At 42.7% G+C, this 22,118-nt stretch overlaps 1 protein-coding gene and 3 non-coding genes across 5 annotated transcripts in view; 2 read left to right on the top strand and 2 right to left on the bottom strand.

Annotated features, from left to right (window-relative positions):
* The window catches only part of LOC117216753 (aryl hydrocarbon receptor protein 1), a 156,182-nt gene extending 134,093 nt beyond the window's left edge, over nucleotides 1-22,089 (top strand). The window contains exons 4-11 of one of the 2 annotated variants that reach the window (XM_033463736.1): nucleotides 4,030-4,119; nucleotides 16,499-16,708; nucleotides 18,256-18,550; nucleotides 18,673-18,814; nucleotides 18,889-19,356; nucleotides 19,437-20,426; nucleotides 21,317-21,594; nucleotides 21,954-22,089. In XM_033463736.1, the coding sequence (XP_033319627.1) occupies nucleotides 4,030-4,119; nucleotides 16,499-16,708; nucleotides 18,256-18,550; nucleotides 18,673-18,814; nucleotides 18,889-19,356; nucleotides 19,437-20,426; nucleotides 21,317-21,530 (2,409 nt within the window). In that variant the 3' untranslated portion in view covers nucleotides 21,531-21,594; nucleotides 21,954-22,089. The remainder of the gene's footprint in view (nucleotides 1-4,029; nucleotides 4,120-16,498; nucleotides 16,709-18,255; nucleotides 18,551-18,672; nucleotides 18,815-18,888; nucleotides 19,357-19,436; nucleotides 20,427-21,316; nucleotides 21,595-21,953) is intronic. The other variant, XM_033463738.1, reaches the window with a different exon arrangement.
* Nucleotides 15,404-15,475, bottom strand: Trnam-cau. Its single transcript has one exon. It is a non-coding gene; the product is annotated as a tRNA-Met (tRNA).
* Nucleotides 15,926-15,997, top strand: Trnam-cau. Its single transcript has one exon. It is a non-coding gene; the product is annotated as a tRNA-Met (tRNA).
* Trnam-cau lies at nucleotides 16,211-16,282 on the bottom strand. The gene has a single exon. It is a non-coding gene; the product is annotated as a tRNA-Met (tRNA).
* Nucleotides 22,090-22,118: the final 29 nt, after the last annotated feature.

Raw genomic sequence — 22,118 nt, forward strand, 5'->3', positions numbered from 1 at the left:
TAAAAGCGCTCGAGATCGAGAACTTCCGAATTGAAATCTTCGAGAAGTCGAAGCTTTGATGTTAAAAGCTTTCGTCGTGTCGGACTGAAATTTCATCAATTGAATGCTTGAAATTCGCAGCGTTTTCGAGCAAGGGAAAAACAAACGCCGGGTAAAAACAAGGTAAATTGTATGCGATAGGAAGGAAATATGCTAAGGAGCAGATATACTTGGCCGATTAGATCGTGACTCGAAAAATTGGAAGCGAGTTACGTGTGCGGAAACTTAAGAGCAGCTTAGTCGAAATAATAAAGGAACTATAAATTCTGACTGTGAAGTGGCACGCGAGTTGCGCGCTATCAATCCGCGAGAGCTCTGCGAAGTGGCGATCAAAAGAAACGCGATATCCTTGCAGCGTTAACGTTTTATCCACATTTTTTCCTTCGTTGAATCTTTCCCCCTTTTTCTTTTTTAATAATACCGCACTTTCACACCGCTTTCTTAATTAATTGTTAATGACCTCGTGCGTAAAAAATAATAGTAAAGCAATATTCGTAAACTGAGTAATCTCCCGTACTGTATAGCATGCTGTTATTCGATAACAGTACTTGCAACTCGAACGTTTTCAATTTCAAAGATTGCAGTTTCGCAAAAATTCGAAAGCTTTCGCTTCAAGCGCTTATCATTTTCAGAGTTTTTCATTCGAAAGTCTTCCGTCCGATGCATCCAAGCTTACGAAAAATCATTCAAATTCCAACTAAGTGGAACTAAGTAACCAACTAAGTAACGTTCTTTACTTCTACGTTTATAATAAACAGAAATTCCAATAAATTTTCTATAAACGATAATCTACAGATTCACCGACAATTACTCATACGGTTTAAGGTGTTAACAACGTGCACGAATGGAAAGCAAATTAAAGGAGAAATGGTTATTAGGAAGAAAGAGAGAGAGAGAGAGAGAGAGAGGACGGAGAGAGTATCGAAGGAGATGTAATTCCGATTCAGGTTATTCGTAGGCTCTGCATACCGAACGATCGTGCTACGGCCCGTGTCCGTGCCCGTGACTTCTAGTTGCATGAGCGAAGAAAATGGAAAGATTTCGTGCGTGAAGTATTATTGGCGACCCGCTAATACACCAGAGTCAAGGTGAGGATGAAGGGGTATTAGAAGTTCACGCTTGGACGGAACACGCGAGTACTCGCACACTCGGCACGCGACTGATTCGCTGCCGGCCAACACACGCGAGAAATAAAAATCCATCGATTTTCTTTTCTGGCCCCTTGTCCTCTCTCGTTTTCACCCTTCGCTGCTCTTCCTGGATCGTGTCAACCGTGAACTCAGCCTCGTGTAAACGATACGAGAAATACTGTTCTCCTTTGCCTTCCTCCTCCTTTTATTCTCCCTTTTTCTTTTTTTTTTTTTTTTTATTTTCTTGAATTGGTAATGCGCGAATAAGCAAAGTTTAAGCATTTTTGGAATACTTAAAGAAATATACAAAATTAATATATATACAGAAATATATAAAAAAGATTCTTTACGATATTTAGCGAATGAAAGGTATCTCGATAGATTTCGTTTCTCTGGTAAAAATATAAAAGTCGCATAAACGTGCGTTGAGTAATAACGAGGAAATTTTTAATCTTCGTTTCGTCAAGATCTTCTGTTGCTCGACAGATTGGACTTTGAGTATTAATATTATTTGATTAATAATTGAATATTATTTTTATGAATTCTTATTTGATCTCATTCGTGGATCGTTTGACCTTTTATTAATTTTTAGTTTATCAGAGTCTTCAATTGGCTGAAAGATTGGACTTTAAATATTGGTTTGATAAGTTGGATTGACCGAATTTTCATTAATTTTTATGTTATTAGCGTTTTTCTTATCGTTGAATGGGTTTGGAGGAGGATGCAATCGCGCCGATTAGACGGAATCCCACGGGGGATGGCACGGTTTACAGAAATGGCCATGTCGGCCATTTCGAAGGGAAGAAGCGTAGGCAGGCAGCGAGAAAATCCTATTACAGCTTATATTCGTGGTACAGGGGGTTGATTGAAGCTCGGGGAAACTCGCCCTCCGCGCGGATCCGTATTGACGCGAGCGGCCAGAGAGAAACCCACCCTCTGGATCAACCAATCAAATCGCAGCATCCGTCGCGCATGCGATCGCTTCGATAGCCATCCCCCGACATTATCGGTTATGGTGTCCCTACCCTGTCGGTGAACCTTGGCGAATTTCTCGATACTTGGAGTATTTCAATTTGCTATCTTCCGATTCTCTGACACTGAATTCGGATTAATTCGCAAGTATTCAATTTCGAAGCGTTCGCTTTCTGCTACAGCAAACTGGTACACAGGCTGTCTGTTAGACGTCATACGCGATCCCACGGTCTATCTTCACTGTTAAATTGTTGGATCTCGTACTGAATGTTAAATTTTGTTTAGGCTTAGAGTTTAAGTCGTAGTAAATAAGGATCAGCTAAATTAAAGTAGCTACTTTGAAGTAAAGCTATCTAAGCAAGTAGTTCTATTACAATAAATCCCGAGTCAGCCACTGAAGCTGATGTCAAATCATTCATAGGTGATCAAGTTTACAGACGCAGTAATTTTATCTCTGTAATTCCTACTTCTTCGAGAAATTTTTCCGCAATATGCCGTGCAATCGATGCGACTGGAATATCGACAAATGTTCAGAACGCTGTACGATTCGATAATGCGTTTTATTTGCTCGCGTGAACTGCATAAATGTCGTAAAGCGTAGCAAAACAGAGCAAGTTCCGAAGCATTCAAGTCGAACACTCAATTTGCAAGCGTTCCATTCGAAAACCTTCCAATTTCCAATGATACATTTTAAATATTAAATTCCATCCGAGTAACCTTCCCCTCAATGTCTTTCAACTGCCAAACGCCAAAAGTCTAAAAATTTCCTAGCCCATAAAAATACGATAGAGCTCGTTTGTTTCTACCTATCTACCTATAAAAGAATCGTCTATTCCGTGAAATAAAAAATACCTCGAAGCTAAAGCGAAAGAAAAATCTTTTATAAATTAACGCGAGGAGGCCTGAGTATCAGAGTTCTCTTCATATTTCCGACCAATAAAACCAGTCGGACGTAGTACCTGGCACGGGCACCTACGGCAACGGGTCGAAATAAAACAAAACAATACACATTTAGCTCGGGAAACGGGCTAGCAGACAAGTACTTTAAACGACCGATTCCCCCGCACTCGTTTCTAGCCTCCGACCGTTTAAACTAGGACGGATATTTCGGGCTTCGATACGGCCGTTCGAGTTTCTAGCTCGTTTTGGTATTCGAAAGCCACCACACCATCGGCCACGTCGATAAATGGGGAAACTTTCCGGAACGTTTTCGCCCCGGCCAGCAATTCCCCGTTTTCGGAAAGGAAACGAGCACTCGTTGTGCAACTCCTTTTCTAGAAGTGAATTATCGCTACAGAGAATTTTTCTTCTCTATTCGTTCCCTTTTTTTCTTTTCTCTTTCTTTTTAATTTCGTATCGTCGATGATCATGGGATATTATATCCGGGTTCGATAGTAAATCGATAAATTACAACTCGTTAGTTATAGACTTGTGTCGACATTTTTTTGCGCTTTCATATCGAATAGTATAATCAACCGACTTGTAGTTTCTATCAGGTTGGAACGTACGTAATGTCCGAAAGTTTTTGAATCTTTCCTTTCAATAAATATTTGCGACTTTGTAAAACATTTTGTATATCGTTCTAAACCTGAGAATTCTTCTAGAATTCAGTGTAGTCTGAATCGATAAAATCGGACATTTCATATGCGTTGTAACTTGTAAAATTGACTCGACAAACTTGTTTCATCGTCAGCCTTGTTTTTATTGTACAACGAAATTTATTACCGCCGATAATTGATAGCTCTTTTGTAAATTTTTTTTTTTTTGCTAATAATTCTCTGTAACTCAATCGCGCGAGACAATTGTGACAATAACGTAGCCTAGGGAATATCGATGGAATGTTTATTGAACCTGCAGTAATATTTGCAAAATAATTCGTCTGTTACAGGCGCTGAACGGGTTCCTGCTCATACTGACCTGCGACGGCGAAGTGTTCTTCGCCACTCACAGCATAGAAAGTTACCTTGGCTTCCATCAGGTACTTCCGACATTTTCTTTCCACTTTAATTATCCAAAGTTAAATAGCCAACCCTTGAAAGAAGGTAAACTTCCCAAGGAGCAAGTATTCATCACGAGCAAGTTTTTAGTTTTTTAACGTATTATTAGTAGTCCGGTTGCAATGTAATTTCAGGCACAGTACCTACACCCTCGGTGTTGGTTTATCTTCTCATGTCCACACCCAACACTCGCTGGTCACGCCAGGTCCGTCAACTTCGTTCTACGTGTCACGTTTACGCAATCATCATCCCCCTTGTCCGAGCTAACGCGGCTTTTTCCCCTAGTACACCATGGACGTACATTTTTCAGTAGACCTTCGCGATTATCTAGTCTAGTTAACGTTCCAATAACTCGTATATACGTACCTATGTCAGGCTCTGTTCGTGATTACGTTTCTTCGGATATTGGAGATCCTTTCAGATAATTTGATATAATTGGATATACATAATTATCGAAAAGTCGAGGCGATGTAGGAACGGTGTAATTTATTCTAGAATGCCTGTTACGTTAATTCATCGTTGAATAATTCCTTCACGTTGTATACATTTTAATTACTCGTAATAGACAATTCAGTCGAATGATTCATCTTCGTTGTATATTGGCACGAATAGGTATTGGAATTTATTATTTATATATTTATTATAGAATTTATTATAGAATTTATTATAGAATTTATTATATATGTCGGAGATGGAAAGACAGCGGGATTTCCCGTCCGGAATGTTGGGAAAAACCCCAATACACTAGTCCAGACTGTTACTATAGCCGCCCTTAAGTAATAAAAATAAGAAATAGTCTTAATTTTCCAATCTGACTTTATGACGATGGGTTTGAGCTCGAAGTGACATGGCAGATCACCGGACGTAGCCACGGTCACGGGAGGGACATGTACCTGACAGAGATATGAAATGATTATATGGTTCTCCTTAAAAACAAAGATTAACCCGAGAAGCGGGGACAGGAGTATATAAGGGCAGCCTCTTTTGGATTAAGAGAATTAGAGTTAGAGTGTTAGAGTCGTTGGACGAATTGCCGATTGAGTGATCCGAATCGAGTAGTACGTTGATACTTGTCCTCCCGTGGATCGTGGATTCGTTATCGAACCTGAATTCGTTGTCACCATCATCTCGACCATCCTATTACCATTACTCATAGCCTCTTGTAGTGTCCACATTCGTACTGATAAATATTGACTACATTCGCGACGGTAAAGTAAGTAAAGGTTCATCGAACGCCCCAAAATGGCAACCTGCCTCCGACATATATATTAAATTTATTATTATTATATAGTCGACCGAAATAGGGTTGTCCGTCATATTCAACGAGCATGATTATAATTTAGGATGTTGATACGTATTCATATCTTTACGAACACGTGCTACTGTTGCATCAACTTTCTGCAGCACCTCGTGTATGAATAGTTCAAAGCTTCGAATCATATACAGAAAGGGAAGATTGCCACGATTTTGAAAGTGCATGCAAAATGTTGTATGAAGATAAAAATATTCGTCGAAGAAGAAAATATTTAGAAAATTGATGGAACCAAGTGGGAAATTTTCTATGTTACAACTTGCTACTTCAAGTATTTTGAATACTTTTGCGCGTCATGTACATTCTGTAGTTTCTTCGGTGCTTAAATTTCCCACAAATCCAGTCAAATAGCAATCCTTCGTAATAATAATTCTGGTAATAATAATTCGTAATAAATAACAATCCTCATTAGCCGTCTCGAGTCTACACGCTCTACATTCGTCTCATAATGATTTCATTGGTCCTTAGCTACTTTAAAATCGCTCCTAATTCGATAGATGCTCGACGAATCACGTTAGAACGATCATGACAGTGGTCAGAATTAGAATAACGAGCACGGAGGGTAAATAAGCGCGGCAAAATCAGGAGAAGGAGCGGATTAAAGGGAAAAGAAGCCATTTGCCTCTCTATCCGGAACAGAGCGATATCGTTCAACCCCCGGTGAACGCGTTCGAAAATGCGATCTGCACGCAGGCATCCAGCACGCACGCGAGTGTAACGAAGATAGTAAAAAAGGAGGTATTATGATTGGAATAAAGGAGAAGCGAAAGAAAAAGAGCGGAGAAGCGGAGGAAAAAAAATGACGGATGATGATTTCCCGACACACGATGACTGTATGAGCTGAAACGCACGCGAACGCTTTTGTGCATAGGATCGTAATTGCAGGAAACGACGGATGATGATTTTCCGATCCGATGATCTCGCGTCTCCAACAAAAGGGGGAAAAACGCGTTACAATCTCGCGTTTCTTGTAAACAAATTTCAAGGGACGATCGCTCGGAACCGAGCACGCTTTTCCTCGTTCCCATCGCACGCCCTTCTTACGATGATTTTCAATTGCTCCTTGAGAACTCGGAGTTTTTCTGATTGTTCTACGTATGAACCAATCAAAAGTCAGATTGATCTGTCCCCATTTTTCACGAAGTTTTGCTGTTTAACGTTTTAAAAAACGAACGACTTATTTTCATGAAATTATTTATCACAGAGTCGTGGCATAAAAATTGAGAAATTCCATGCTAGATTTTAGAAAATTGTGTTCGTAGTCGTCATTTTCCTTCGCACTTCGATTGATGGAACCGATCAGCGTGGCTTCTCAGAGATTCGCATCTATCGTACGCCTGGAATTGTATTTTTCTGGGATTTGAATAAAAATCTCGACGGCGTTTCTCTCTTTGTTTCTAAGATTGCTGTATTTTCATGAATTTCTCGACTAATTTTTCGAATCGAATGTCTGGAATCTCGATAAAAATATCAATGACGCCTTTGAAATTACAAATACGTATCTCGGAGCTCAAGACCAGATTCTCAAGAATACTCAAACCCGATGGAAGCCATGAAAGTTTGGCTCGGCCAATATATGTGCGAGAGTCACGAGTGTTTTTAACTTTAGAGTTTCGATTAACGATACGTCTGTAACGTATGCTAAGCCGCTTAATCGCATTTACCGGATAATTTGTTTATATAAGAGAAGGAAAAATCGGAGCGACCGGGTCGGCGAGAATAATTCCTCGGCTCTTGACTTCGCGGCGGTATTCATTGAGATGTAACTGGGCACGCAAACGGTTCACACACACGTCACGATACACGTTTAACGATGATTTTTCCCCCGATTGCGGTATATTTAAGAGAAACGAAGTGTATCGCGACTAATAACCGACGCAGTGATTTTCTTTCAGGCTGAATTTTCGTTTAACTCTTACCCCCTTTCGTCCTCCTCTTAATAAATTACATATAAACAAATAACAAAAATGCTATACTTATACCTACCTATCAATTACTTGAGTCTTGTAACAACGTCAAAATACAGACTCCGTTCCCGTTTTATAGGTTCCAGAACCACCCGTTTAGAAAACTCGCAAGCATTATTCAATAGTGTTCTCTTAAATCCTAATAAATAGGAGGAGATACGCATCGCAATTTTCACGGAACGAGTGGCAATTTTACTCCAGAAATACTCTCAAACCTGTTTGACAGGGAGAAGAATCGCTGCAGAGAAAATAACCGAGAAGAATATGATATTTCTCGCTTGTACTCAAACTAATTAACTTCGCTTTTAGAAACTTTCGAAATCTTACTAGCGAAGCATTTGGTCCACACACGTCTTAGATAATTTCATCGATCTTCTCTACCGTTTATTTCGTAGAGTCAACCGACTTGGCGAATAAGCGGCTCAAACGAGATTCCATTACACTCACAATCGCAATTTCACGTATTCCCTATCTCAACCCTTTATATTCTTCCCTAAACCTACCCAACCGCAGATTTCCTTAGTTCGTTCTTGAGTACGATAAGTTCACCCTCCGACCTTTCGTTTAAGTTATTGCTTTTATCCAACGTTGGTCACGGGGCCCGGTGCAAAGGCTCGTGGAGGATCAGAATCGGTTCTATCAGGCCAATTAAGCCGCGTACCAGCTCTGTGAACAATCCCACCCCCATTGTGTTTGCTCGACCACCCCCTGCCGTGGTTCCAGCGCAACGCTTTTTCCCTCGGTTTCTCGCGTGAGATATCGAACTAAAGAGCAACGCGAAGTGTTGCTGGCCGGTGAATTACCGCGAGGAAGGTTGTTGCGGGGCGGACGCTGTCATTACGCGGTTTTTCCAGCGATTCGAGCTTCGAGGGTGGGCGAACAACAGAGGCCGACCCGGCTCTGCAGAGTTACAGGCCCGTGTAATCGCGTCATCCGAAACGCCCTGCGATTACGTCGCGTCGGATACACGGTCATCGAGTCGGGAAATCATCGAGTCAGCTCTCTTTCTCTCGTTACCGAGCCGTGCAACTCTGTTTGCGTGCCACGTCGCGTTTCAATGAACGCGCCTCTAGCGGCAGATGCGGAGGACCTACTCGGTGCGGTCCTTTGACGATTATATTTCACAGGTGTTTCGCGTATCCAAGTTTTCTAGTATTCAAATTGTTCGCGTTTTCTATCGTTTACGTTTCTCGACAACTACGTATCAGACGGAGATGGAGTACCGTGATCTCCTAATTCTGGATTTATTAACTTTTCAAATGATGCGGAAGATAGACTAACGTAAGATTTCGTAGAGCGATATCTATCAGAATATCGTGTGAAAAGACAAATTGTCTCTTCTGTAGCTTTTTCGTAATTGAGAAGATTTATCCTGTCACGATACGTTCAAGTAGTACGGTCGTCTTCCACAAACCTCAGGAAAATATAAATCAACGAATAGTGGTTTATTTTACAAACTTGTCTCTACTTTGTGATACTCGATCGAACTGTAACTAGTACTATACGTTCAACTTCTGTCTACTGTGTCTCCTTGTATACTATCCTCTTCGGCAAATAATTGAAATTAGTATTTACGTTTTTACCTGAACAAACTGTATTTGACGACACCTTGTTTCCACTACTCGTCTACTTATTTTTCTCCCCGACTATAGTGACCCAATAATTTGCGCTCTATCTCGCATGGACCAAAGATACCAAGACGAAACTCTGAAACGGTTTACCCTAAGGGCGGTTCCCATTAGAAATCAATTGACCGCGTTAAGTTTAAACTCTCGTCTGGAATCCTCGAGGGGGGAAGGTTGGCTGCTCGTTCGCACGCGCTGAATTATGTGGCACATTTTGACAATTAATAGCCGTTAATGAAGATGCGATCTCGAGCCTGACCCGCGGCTATTCCTCCCCCCCTCTCTCTCTCTCTCTCTCCCACCGCCTCCTTCCACTTTGTTTCGGGCCACTTTGTTAGGGAGATATAACACAAAGGAGAATCGAGGGGGTGGAAGGGCGCGTCATAACTCTGCGGGCGTAATTGAGAGCTCAACATTCGGTATACGCGGCGTTCGAGGTCGCATTATCGCGTACACCGGAGCTGTGCTGGCGCAAAAATGCGCGCATGTTCTCGTGCTGCGACCCAGCAAGAAGATTTCATACGCGCGCGCGCGCGCGAGCGCTGTGCAAGAAAAAGACGGCGTGGGGGAACGAAGAAGAAGGCGGACGACTCGGGCGGCATTCGATAATTAATGCGGCCCGCGGATTAATTATTATTAGCCGGCTGATTTGTTTCAATTTGTAGAGGGTCCTTTGATCGCGCCGAATCGTGTTTCCGTCGATTTCACCCGGCGTCCTGGCTGATTTATCTCAGCGGTTCGCGTCCCACGGGATTTACGCGAACGCGATTCGTTTGGTGTCGTTCTCGTCCTCGTAGAGGATGGTTGATGGCTACGTGTTTCGCAGGTGGACCAAATTCCCCTGCAACTTTTAATTTTCCACCTGACTTTTGCGTCGACGTGTCATAATTTGATGCCTCGCCGTGGAAATCTTTTCCTTTTCCTTTTTCCTTTTTCTTTTCCTTTTTTTGTCTTTCTTTCTGTCGCTTGTAGAAGAAATTCTGGTACTCGAAATTGTGGTAGCTTGAGATTAAATGATTTTAACATAACTTGTACGTATACGTATTATTTATTCTGTGTCGTATGTACATTTTATGAAGAGACAGACAGAAAACAAAGTGTGTATTGTTTGCGAAGACGGTACTCTTCGTGAAAATATCGTCTGCGAGTAGTTTGATAGATTAGTTTGTAATTCCTATCTTGCAGACTAAGAACATTCATGTAGATCCTCGACAACTGGTAGAACAACGACATGTGGCTGCCTGACCGAAGACATTGGTAGAAACTGAATGAGAAAGACGACTGAACGAAACAATGCGTACGGGTTGTATCAAAAACAAATACGTTTGCCAAAGTACGATACAATATCTGAAATGTTTAACACTTTCTGAAAATTACTATAATAATGTGCTTGAACATACTTGGAATAGCCGCGTGAATCTTCCTCAAAGCGTTCACGATGTTGAAAAATATTGTCGAGTGACGAATTTTATGAAATCGAATCTGATGTTCGTGAGGGCATCGCTCTTGTCATCGTCGTTTGCACGTCCGAGAAGAGGGAGACGACTGTGAAACAGGACGAGCAGACAGGACACAGAGACGACGGTGAAAAATAAAAGAAAAGGAGAAAATAGAGCAAAGTGAGGCGAGGCCTTTCGCATTCTTCGCAGGAATGTAAATCAAGCCTGCCAAGGGAGCGGGACCGCTTCGATGCCGGCGGGGGTGCGCTAGCGTCTCCACTAAATAATTACAAGCTCTTAATTAACGACGAGGGTCGATCGTAAAGCCATCCACGAGTCGGCCGCTCCGTCCCGCGGATGCATGTTTCGAGATTATTTAAACGAGCAATGGTAACAAACGTTACCGGACCTTACCGGCAAAACCGCCCGTCGCTGCTAACTGGCCGCGCCACAGACGAGAAGAAGACCACGAGAGAAGGTAGAAGGAGAAGAGATCCATGGGGAAAAATAAATGTGAGCGTAGCCGGGGCCTCGTGCGGAAAATAAAAGAGGGCGGGGTCAACGTATTTTGCGGGAGGCTCGTTCCTCGAACCCGAACACCGACACCTCCGCTTCCAACTTTTTTCGTTCTTTGACCTTGCGTCCCGCGTCCGTTAGACATTTTTGCAAGACTAACCGAAGTTGCAATAATCGGAGTTGATGTGACAACTTGTCGTGTTTCTATCGATGCGTTTTTGGTAATGCGTTGCAGTAGCAGGAACCGCGTTCGTTTTTCTCTTCCAGGTGTTGATAGGGCTAGACAAAAAGGACTCGTTTGATTGGGCTTAGTGACGTTTCTATCGGATATCGTTGGACGATGTTAGCAAGCGTGTAATAATAGCGATGAAAATTTTCGTTGATGTGGATATTAATGAGCGAAAGCGATGAACGTAGACCAGCTTCTCGTACATTAACTTGCGTACTTTTACGTCTGTACTTGGCGATAAACTAGTAACCGCTCGTGTAATTCGAAATATACATACTGCTGTTTACGTCATCATATAATACGTGGCCGTGTAACGAGAACAAATTTTCGATAATGTGAACGATTTGCACGCATGATGTAACGGCGTAGTGTACGAGCCTTTTGGTAGCCGCATCGATCGACTCCATAAATTAGAAAGCAGAAAGAAACGAACATGTTGCGAACACCGTTTCTTAAATTCATCGTGAAATTTGCCATCTTCCTACAACAAATTGCAAGTAAAGAGTCGGACGTTAATCGTAAATGCTTAAAGCAACGAAATTGAGAAATTGACAGAAAGCGGAGCGAATCAGTTTTGACTTTGAGAGGCTCGCATATCGATCTGTAACGGCAACTAGCACGGTAAAATATATTAAATTCGCAGGATAATAATCGACAGGTTTGCGAAGTTTCGTGTTACTCGAACTTATGTAAATTGTTCGATTTCAGGCAACTTGACTAATCCGAACGAAGCCTGTAGAGCGCTCGGAACGCAATAATGGAAAGTCGAGGGTAACGACGTAACGAGCAAGATCTCGAAGGCGGCGTGGTGGCAGGACGCGGCTATCGGGCGTCGATATAATTCCATAAATCACGCGTCGCCGGAATAAATCACGTATTAATGAAAATTACACGTACGCCCGTGGCCGGGGCTTGATATACGCGGGCCTGGGACCGCGGACGGGAATAAAATTGGCCGAGCCATGTTGGCGGGGCGGAATAAAGGGCAACGCGGAGCAATTACACGTCGAGCGTGTCCCAATGAAGTATGGCCGTTGCCTGGCTCCTCGATTACCACGGAAATCCTGTGTAGGAAGGGTTTAATTAAAATTAGAGCAAACGGAACGCTCAGCAGGGTTGCGGACTAGGGAAAGCCACAAGGCAGATCCACCGAGATCCCTGAATTCATCCAGGACCCTGTGGCGAACCGACCGGACCCTTCCACGGGACACTCGCCTCCCTTTCCAACGAGAAACGTACACGCTCGCGACTTCGCGCTGCGTTCCTTCTATATTTATTGAGAGATCGAGTTTTATGGCCGACCATGCACCGGACGCCCGACGGAGCTCGCCGATACTCCTGTGTCTTTATGTTTCCTTCGTTTCTTCGTATTTTGTGCTTCGCCTTTCGCTCCGGTATCGACATACTTTTCCGAGAAAATAGAAGGTTGGAGTTGGCAGCGGAGAATTTCTATCGAAGAAGATGTGGTTGTGGGTTTTTACCGAACTCGAGCTCACGGTGCCATAATTTTGTACAAGACTATAGAATACTATGTTCGCGGATATTTTACAAAATCGCTCTTATTTAATTTCGAGGTTTCATAGCGATCCAGAGGATACTGTATAATTGGTAGAAATTGAAAGTGTACGGTTATAGTATGCATTTGTGTTTCTTGGAGATTCTGTATTGGAAATACCATACGGTATGAATTCTTATCGAATTACATGGTATAATATAGTACAGTATAGTATCGAAGTTCCTCAAAACATATTTCTTCTACATTTTTATCGTTTGATAAAATATTCTTGATTTCATAACTTGTACAGTGATGAGACAAATATCGAGCGGTGGGTAAGATATCGTATCACGAACTGGAAGAAAAATTATCTAGTTCGAATTGGAAGAAACCTTCAAGTTAGAAGAAAATACTTTTAGAATCTGAAAAACTTTTAGAATCTTCAGAATCTGAAAAACTATTCTTCTTTGTCCGTTCTAAATATCCGCTTGGTGGGATAGCAAATTTTTCAGCAATGTAAATTCTACCCTCGAAGAAGCTGAAATCGTCCACGAGTAATATCGTAACACAAGGATGGTGTGAGTAACATGGAAGTCGTGAGATCCGTGCACCGGCGACACGAACGTTACGAGAAGGTGCAGCTACGTGCAGCTACGCTGTTCCGCCTATCGGAAATGCAACGTAGTACCTCGAAAGCTCCCGTTCTCTTCTATCGCGTGATTTATTATATTATTCCCGGTTAACCGAGCCCTCGAACAACTATGACCAGCTAATGGCCTATCGCGACAATTCGACCAGCGCGCTTCCTTCGAGGTTAACGCCAGCCATCGTCGAAATTATGCGATCAGCTTTCGTACCTTCTCTCTAACTTCTTTATTCTCTGAACCGACGATAAATGTGATTTAGACGTTGTGCAATGGAGAAGATAGACAAGGCGCGTGAATCCTTCCTGAAAATTGTAATTTTAGTGGCAGAATATACGAATGGCGTTTAATACTTCAGAAATTAAACGATTGATCTGTGCAGCTCAATTACTGCACCGTGAATTCAACTTCGGTAGAATATTATTTTCCGTGGAAGAGTCTCCTCTTTACTAGTTTTATCTGTTTCTTCGCTGAAAAAACGGGAGATAAGACCTTCACGCAGAATGTTTGACGCTCGTAACTGCCAAAAATCTTTATTCTGTCCATTAGCAATTAAAATTCGATCTCCGGACTTCCATAGTGGTCCATCTAAAAATATACCTTCCCTCCCGTCGAAGAAACTTGAAACGACGTTGAATCCTTTCTCAAGGAATATTTACAAATCCTAACAGCAAAAATCTTTATTTTTATTATTCATTATCTACTCTAATAGAAACTCGATCTCCGCTTACAAAAGTAACATATGAAAGTTACACTCAACCTGCCATCGCCCGTCCGCTTAAAAATGTAAGCACCATCGCCGCTATGCCTTCTCGTTGCATAGATAACACTTATCCGCCGAAGGGAGCCCATAGCCTCGGCCTCTTCATATAGAAACACCGCTAAGCGCCAGCGCCTTCCTATTTCTACGAGAGGAGCTTACACGTTCGTTGAGTCTGTAGCAAGGCGAGCCCGCGTCCGTATCATTTCCACCTGGTGATTTATTACGTTATTCCAGGCGTTGAAGGCCGGACAACCGTGGCCACGTATGGTGTAGCAAAGCCGAGGCCCTGTTAATTCGATCTATTTTCTAAGCTTGGCTCGAAAGGCTTACGGTGCGTGGTGTCGGATCCGATTATATCCGATCGGCGCTCATACGCGCGCGAAACAGAGAGAAAGAGAGAGAAAGGGGGGGGGGGAAGAGTTATTCTCGTTCTGGTCGTTTTTCTTGAACGAAGGAACGAGGAAACTATGGGTTTCTCGTGCGCCAACGGGGCTCATCGTCCGTCGCTGCCTAGCCCGGATTAATTATGCGCGATAAAGTGCGTCGGACACGTGTAGTTACATGTGCCGTACGTGCGCCTATGTCGCCGTCGCGACGTCACGACCGATCAGATATTTCCTGAAATAATGCCGCTGCCTCTGCCCGTCCCTTTTCTCCACCCTGGCCGCGTCGACCGTCTGATCGTTCGGGGCAGTTTTAACTGTCTACCGCATTGCATTCGGGGGTTGTTGGAGAAATTATTGTGTACCAGGTTCTTCGACGTTCCGTTCAATGTTTCCTATTTACCTAGATTAAACCACTGGATAGGTTTCTGAGTCGAAGATAATAGTTCCAGAAAGAGTTTCGTTGAGTGTTTGTAAATGAGTTTTTTTTTTCTTAATTTTCTACTAAAATAATTGTATTTAGCATAAAATATGCAAGTATAGGGATACGTCTGAACGAAGAATAAACTATTGAACGATTTATTAAACGTTCGTAGAAGATCTATTGAAAGCTGTGCAGTTTCTGTTTCTGGTAATTTCCAATGTTATTTTAAGAAAATAAAATGACGTAAGAGGTATAATTAATGATGCAATACAGTGAATAAGTATCTATAAGATCGCAGTCAAAATACAAGTCTATACTAAATATAAATATAAATCTATATAACAGACATGTTTTTGTGAAGAAAGAAAATTATAGAAAATTTATTTAGCAAAGAAATTGAACAACGTATGTCTACTATGAGTGTACAAGAAAAAATTTAAAAAAAAAAAAGACACTTTTCGTCTTTCTTAGCAGAGCGTGGTTTCGATCCACGGACCTCTGGGTTATGGGCCCAGCACGCTTCCACTGCGCCACTCTGCTGCTGTGTCAGACACGTCCCTAAAGCTGTTTTTAACTTGTTTACAGGGGGTGAAAGTAAAATAAATCAATAACTTCGTGTTATAAAAATTGATATCGTACTATGAAGTTCTTAATGATAAAAAGGCATAAAAGCGTACAAGACAGGAAGCTTTTTTAAACGTTACATTCACGTAACATTCGTTACGAAACTTTTTTATTGGAAAACATAAAAAACACTATGTATTGCAATATTTTTTTATATAACAAATAATAGCGCATTCTATCAGGAAATATCATCCTTCTACGTATTTGAAAATGTGAATGGCCAAATTTAGAGTCTGGCGAAACGAAATATACTTATATTGTAAATTTTCAAACATAGAATTATAAAGCTACATAACTATATTTATGAAAATTAAATTGTTTAACATCCAATCTCGTGAAAAATTATTAAGAAACAACCCTCAACGAAGCAGAGTGGCGCAGTGGAAGCGTGCTGGGCCCATAACCCAGAGGTCCGTGGATCGAAACCACGCTCTGCTATGGGTTGATGATTCTTCTTCTTCAATCTTTTTTTTTTTGCTCGTCCATTCTCCTGTGACCTGCACACTTCTACGGCCTACTCTTACCATTAAAATTTAGTTAACACGCCTAGAATTAAAAGAAAAATTATAAAGAAACTTTGGATAAACTGACTACAAGCAACTTCTAGTAAAAAGATTGAAAAAAAAAGTTTTCGAGGGAAATCAACCCTCTTAGCAGAGCGTGGTTTCGATCCACGGACCTCTGGGTTATGGGCCCAGCACGCTTCCACTGCGCCACTCTGCTTCGATGTTAAGGTTTCTACGAAATTTCAGCGTGTTGCAAATTTCTATTTTTATTCATTTAATTACTTTCTCTAACGTTGATCTATCGTTTTGTATATCCTACGTTACGACGAATAATTCTACGTACGCGTTTCTATGATCAACTTTAAAAATTTGTCTTTTAGGCGATGTCCGAGGGAAACTCATTCGTTAACTACCCATTTTTTATTTGTTTCAGTCCGACATTGTCCATCAAAGCGTTTACGAGCTGGTCCACAGTGAAGATCGAGAGGAACTCCAAAGGCAGCTCATGTGGAATTCTTTTCTACCCGCCGAAAGTGCGAGTCTCCCCTTGCACGACGCCCTTTCACCCCAGCACAGTCATCTTCTCGAGCGCAGCTTCACCGTCCGCTTCCGGTGTCTCCTGGACAACACTTCCGGCTTTTTGGTGAGTTTACGGCTGTGTGAATTCGAACGTTACTTCTCACAGAATCTATAAAACGCGTTTTCCCTACTTGAAGGTAACGTTGAGATTGCTTCAGATTCAAATTGAAATCATTTAGTGGTCATCGTCGTTCAAATAATGTCAAATTCAAAATCGTCTGTAGCTTGTTTCAAGGCTGTGTCAAGGTTACTCGAAGACCTTGTTCTCTCCATTCGCATATAATTATCGCTTAAATATCATACGAAGCAAATTTAGACCTAAAAGAAGAAGCGATTGTGATCTCAAAACCCCTCGTCATTGCCAATATTGTTTGGATATTCGCATAACCCAGGAGTGCACGTTTCTACCAGCAGTCGAATCGATAGCGAGTCTTTAGCTGTGCGTATCTCGCATGCTTGGTCACAGTTCCATGTTCGTTTAGTGAATGTGCAACGTAATTCTGGTTCATTCATGGAAACCTCCGTGTACAGAGTCACGCGAACAAGGATGATCCGTTGACCCATGAGGAGGAACAGTTTCCGTACTGGTATCTTGTTACCGGTATCCCGGTAAAAATCGTTCTCGTTTCAACCCGTTTCTGATAGAAGAGAATAGGTTCGAACGAGCGTTACACGATAGGCTGTGTCGCGAGGTATCGATCCGATTTTTACATCAAATTTTCATAATTGCCAGCGCGAGCTGCTCTGCAACTCACGATAATAAAGTTAATTGCGGAGGAGGGAGTCAGTCTCTCCCTTGAACCATAATTACCGTGTGTTTTCCTCCGGCATCTGGTGGCTGGAATTGCGGCGATCTTTGTCTCCAAGAAGTTGCCCTAAGCTCGTCACATTTTCACATTTTCGTTGTTATTTTCAACGAGCTTGTTATTTTCCTTGCAATTTTTAACTCCCCCTCCGTTCGCATTCACGTTCGTCTATTATCAGTTTGTGTATCTCACGTCTTAAACCATTAAAGATTATCGCATTATAGGCATTTCAGTTTTGTGGATTTCGCAAGATCGTAAAATTGAGAATAAAAAATAAAATAAAAAGAATATTAGACGAATCCAGTCTTCGATTGGTTAACACGAGTAGTTTAGTCAATTGAACTGGCGAGAATAATCTCACTTGGATTTTGATAAAAACGCAGAACGTTTATCGTACCGCAAAGAAGAACGTCGATTAGGACACTTCCTTTTCGTCGTAAACCTTTTATGATTACAGTTTCATTTTCATAAACGTTAAAGCGGTGATCTTTTTGCATGACTGTCCTATGACCTGGTCGGATTACGAGCTCCTCCTTTTCGTTCTTCTTTATAGCTTTGGGACCCCCTACTTGTCCCGCGTTACACCTCTGTATTTGCTAGCTGTCTGGCGTAAGGTAATTAGTGTTTTGTCGTGCTGCGGCTCGCCAAAGGGTAAACTCGATTTTGTCCACGCTTTGATTTACGTTCCTCTTCATGGACGATGGATAACTACCTTTTTTAGTGGACTACTCCGCGAAATCTGCGAGAAAATCATGCCTTTTCTTTCGTTTCGTTTTCTCGTCAGTTGAGTCTGTTCTTTTTCCAGCGTTTGGACATCAGGGGACGAGTGAAGATACTTCATGGTCAAAACAGGAAAACGGAAGAGCCGCCGCTGGCTTTGTTTGCTCTGTGCACGCCGTTCGGCCCACCATCGTTGCTCGAAGTTCCGCAAAAGGACGTAATGTTTAAAAGCAAGCACAAGCTCGACCTTGCGCTGGTTTCTATGGACCAACGAGGAAAAATGTTGTTGGGATATTCGGACGCGGAACTCGCGAACCTTGGTGGCTATGATCTAGTCCATTACGATGATTTGGCGTATGTTGCGAGCGCTCATCAAGAACGTAAGCATCGTTCCGTATTACATATTAATATCTCGGTATTATTTCGAGAGATTATATTAAGTTCGATAAATAACACGTAATATTATAGATTCAACTATGTGTTCTATGATGATAATTTTTAGTATTGAAAACCGGAGCATCGGGCATGATAGCGTACAGATTCCAGAAGAAAGACGGCGGGTGGCAGTGGCTGCAGACTAGTTCCAGGCTAGTCTACAAGAACTCAAAGCCCGACTTTGTCATCAGCACGCATCGGCCACTCATGTAAGTTTCGATTCGAAAACTCGATCAAACATTTTCAATTTTATTAAAATTCTTCTATCTTTGTAATTTTTCAGGGAGGAGGAGGGCCGGGATCTTCTCGGTAAACGAACAATGGACTTCAAAGTGAGCTATCTGGACGCCGGCCTAACCAACAGCTACTTCTCGGACAGCGACAGCCTCACAGGTTCCGTGATGACGCCGACACTTCCCAGCCAACCGACGTCACAGAGAGTGAACAGGCGGTACAAGACCCAACTGAGAGACTTCCTGTCCACCTGTCGAAACAAACGTACCAAACTGACCGCTCAATCGTCCGTTTCTCCACCCGCCACACCCACTGTCGCATCCGTGGATTATCTCGCGGCTGATACCAGCGCTGCAGCTGCAGTTGCTGCAGCGTACAGCAACCTGAACACGATGTACCCGACTGCTTACGCACCTACTGCGGTCGCAGCAAGCACGGATCCCTCGTTGACCACGTATATTGGTCACACTGGCAACTATCATCAGACTTTGTACCCAGCTACTGCGTTGGACAATAGGTGAGATTTCTCGAACATTTACATATCAAATCGAGAAGTTCGTAGGGCAGAGAATAAACGATATTCGTCAACAAATCCAGGTACCTTACCGCAGCGACGGAAAACCTATTCCAATACAGGCCTCTGGGCTCCTATTATCCAGAGTACCATACCAGCACAGCGTACAACGGTTTCATCGACGTCTCGCTACCTACTTACGAGACGCATCAACTAACGAGTAAAGCGGAAGAAAAGCTGTACTGTCAACAACTGGGCGAATCTCCTAAGTACAGCTACGTAGAAACCAGACATCCTAGCAGCGTCAGCGGGTCCCCGTATGCAGCCAGTCCTGTTGCGAGTGCATCGACGATGCATACTGCAACGGCAGACATTAACATCGTCCGTGCTGGTAGCAGGCACTCCCTGGAAGGCGGAGCTTCCTCCAGCAATTCCGCTGGAAGTTCCCCGGTAACCGGACCTACGAACGGCGTGCTCACTCCGAAAATAGAGGACGTGAAACCGGAAGTTTACGGAAATGAGGCGCCACGACAAACTGTTCTCATGTGGGGAGCGCCCCCTGCGCGTACTCCACCGAGAAACAACGGCAGCTACAGTCCACCCACGCCACATTCCACCCATTCCTCTACACATTCCACTAACGCTAACGCTGGAGATCCGCTCAAGTCTCTGGCAGAAATGAATTCCATGAACGGCGAGTGCAAATGGCGACAGACGTCGCCAAGCGAGCAACAGACTACCGCGCCCAGTTCACCGAGGACCAAGACGCAGCCACAGCAACAGCATCAACACCATCAACAACAACAACAGCCCCAACAGCAACAGCAGCAGCAACAACAGCAACAACAGCATCAGCAGTACCCAGTGACCACGTCTCAGTATCAAGCAGCAGCGGCAGCCGCGGCTGCAGCTGCGGCCGCAGCAGCCAGCACTATCGGATACGCGCACTCGCATCCAGGCCATGGCCACGGGGAAGCGGGCTCCGAGGTATGGCAAGGAGTGCAACACCACCATCACTACCAGTACTATCCCTACCACCATCACCACCCCGCACCACCAAGGCACGCGCCCCAGTGAGTGTCACTGCTGCCTCACCGATTTTAAAGTATACTAGATGAAAGGGATACAGTGAGGTCGCAAAATCGGTCAGCGATTAAAATTTACAACTTTCGACAAAGGCGTTAAATACGGTCACCAATTGGTCTAACCGCAGGTAGGGTCGTACCAATTTCACACGCAAGTACGCACTTGCCTCGGTATTAATTGTTGCGATCATGGAAAGTTGTAAACTTTAACCACTGTCCGATTTTACGATCTCCCTATATCGCTTCTGTCTACTATAATTCTTCCGACGTGTGGAAATGATTTTGAAGTATTCGAATGGCTCTCAGGTCGTAGTTAATCCCTCTAGGATAGCCGAAGTGGGGTAGATGTAGAATTTATTTTATAGAATGATTTTGTTTCGATGAACCGGGAATGTTCGATCCATTTGATTTTATTATAAGTCATCCTCGAGGGGTTAAATAAAAATAATTCCTAGATTTTGAGGAAAATTTATTTATTTGGTGTGATAGAGTAAAAATAGTCACGCGAGAAGCGATATAGCTACCTTCGATACCTTTGATATTTGACTGCTGGGCATGCACGTAACAAGTAATGCACAAAACTTCTCTCAAGCGTACCACTATAGATTTAATCATACTCTGCATGTCCACGTTAATTCATTTCTCGGAACGTTTATTTCGAACTCGAACATTTGTTTTCCGTATAGTTTGATTTTACTCACTGCACTTAGGAGAAAAAAATTACGCTCACGTCTAAATCGTTGAGAATTAAAAGGAAAGTTTTATCAAATGAATTACTATGAAGAACTATTGAGTTAACGAAGTATATAATAAGAACAGAGATAAATGAGGGAGCGGAAAGGGTTGCAAATAACGGGGAAACATACTTTCGGTTGCAGCACACCCCCGTCAGCTGTGGGAACGGGGACGGGAATCGGCATGGGCATCGGCCCGGACAGCAACACCAGCAACAGCAACGTCTTGTACCACCCACCGCACCACCACCCTCAGCACCAACACGCGGTGGCATCATCAGCGGCGGGAATGGGCCCAACTGTCCCTCAGATTCCAAACCGGACGCCGGGAGTCCTCTGTTGTCCATCTCTGAGGTGACTAACACCCTGCTCAACCAATAGTCTCTTCGTGACCTCAGCATCGCTCCGTTTCAGTGATGAAGGTAATTTCAGGGTCAATTGACGAAGGTAATTTCAAATTGATCAAGGCGATCAAGTTGTGTGATAATTATCAAACTGATCAATATCAGATTTTGATTTACTTCTACGAATCGAAATATAAAGAATTCGTGAATGTTGACAGGGTTAGAGAAGAAAGGAAGAAAAGTTAAAGATGCTATATTTTCAACATCTCGATATTTTGTCTATTCTTATACATCATACGTTTTCTATATATTTCTATATATCTCTATAAAACATACACAAACGTTTAGAGTATAGTAATTATTACATTTCATAATATTTAATCTGATGATTCTATGTAAAAATGTTTCTCAAATGCCATCGTCTCGACTGTTCACAGGTATCTCCCAGGAGATAGTTTCACCGAGGCGAATCGCAAAACGCGTGACTGTACCATACAGATAATACCGGTTGAAGTTGTTAAGAGTGTTGCCGTATAATGCTGTAACATAACACACTTATTTACAGTTAATGCCCGACGTTGCTACGACGTATGTGCATGTAC

The sequence above is a fragment of the Bombus bifarius genome, unplaced genomic scaffold (assembly GCF_011952205.1).
Source record: "Bombus bifarius isolate JDL3187 unplaced genomic scaffold, Bbif_JDL3187 scf7180000007973, whole genome shotgun sequence".
Lineage (NCBI taxonomy): Eukaryota > Metazoa > Arthropoda > Insecta > Hymenoptera > Apidae > Bombus > Bombus bifarius.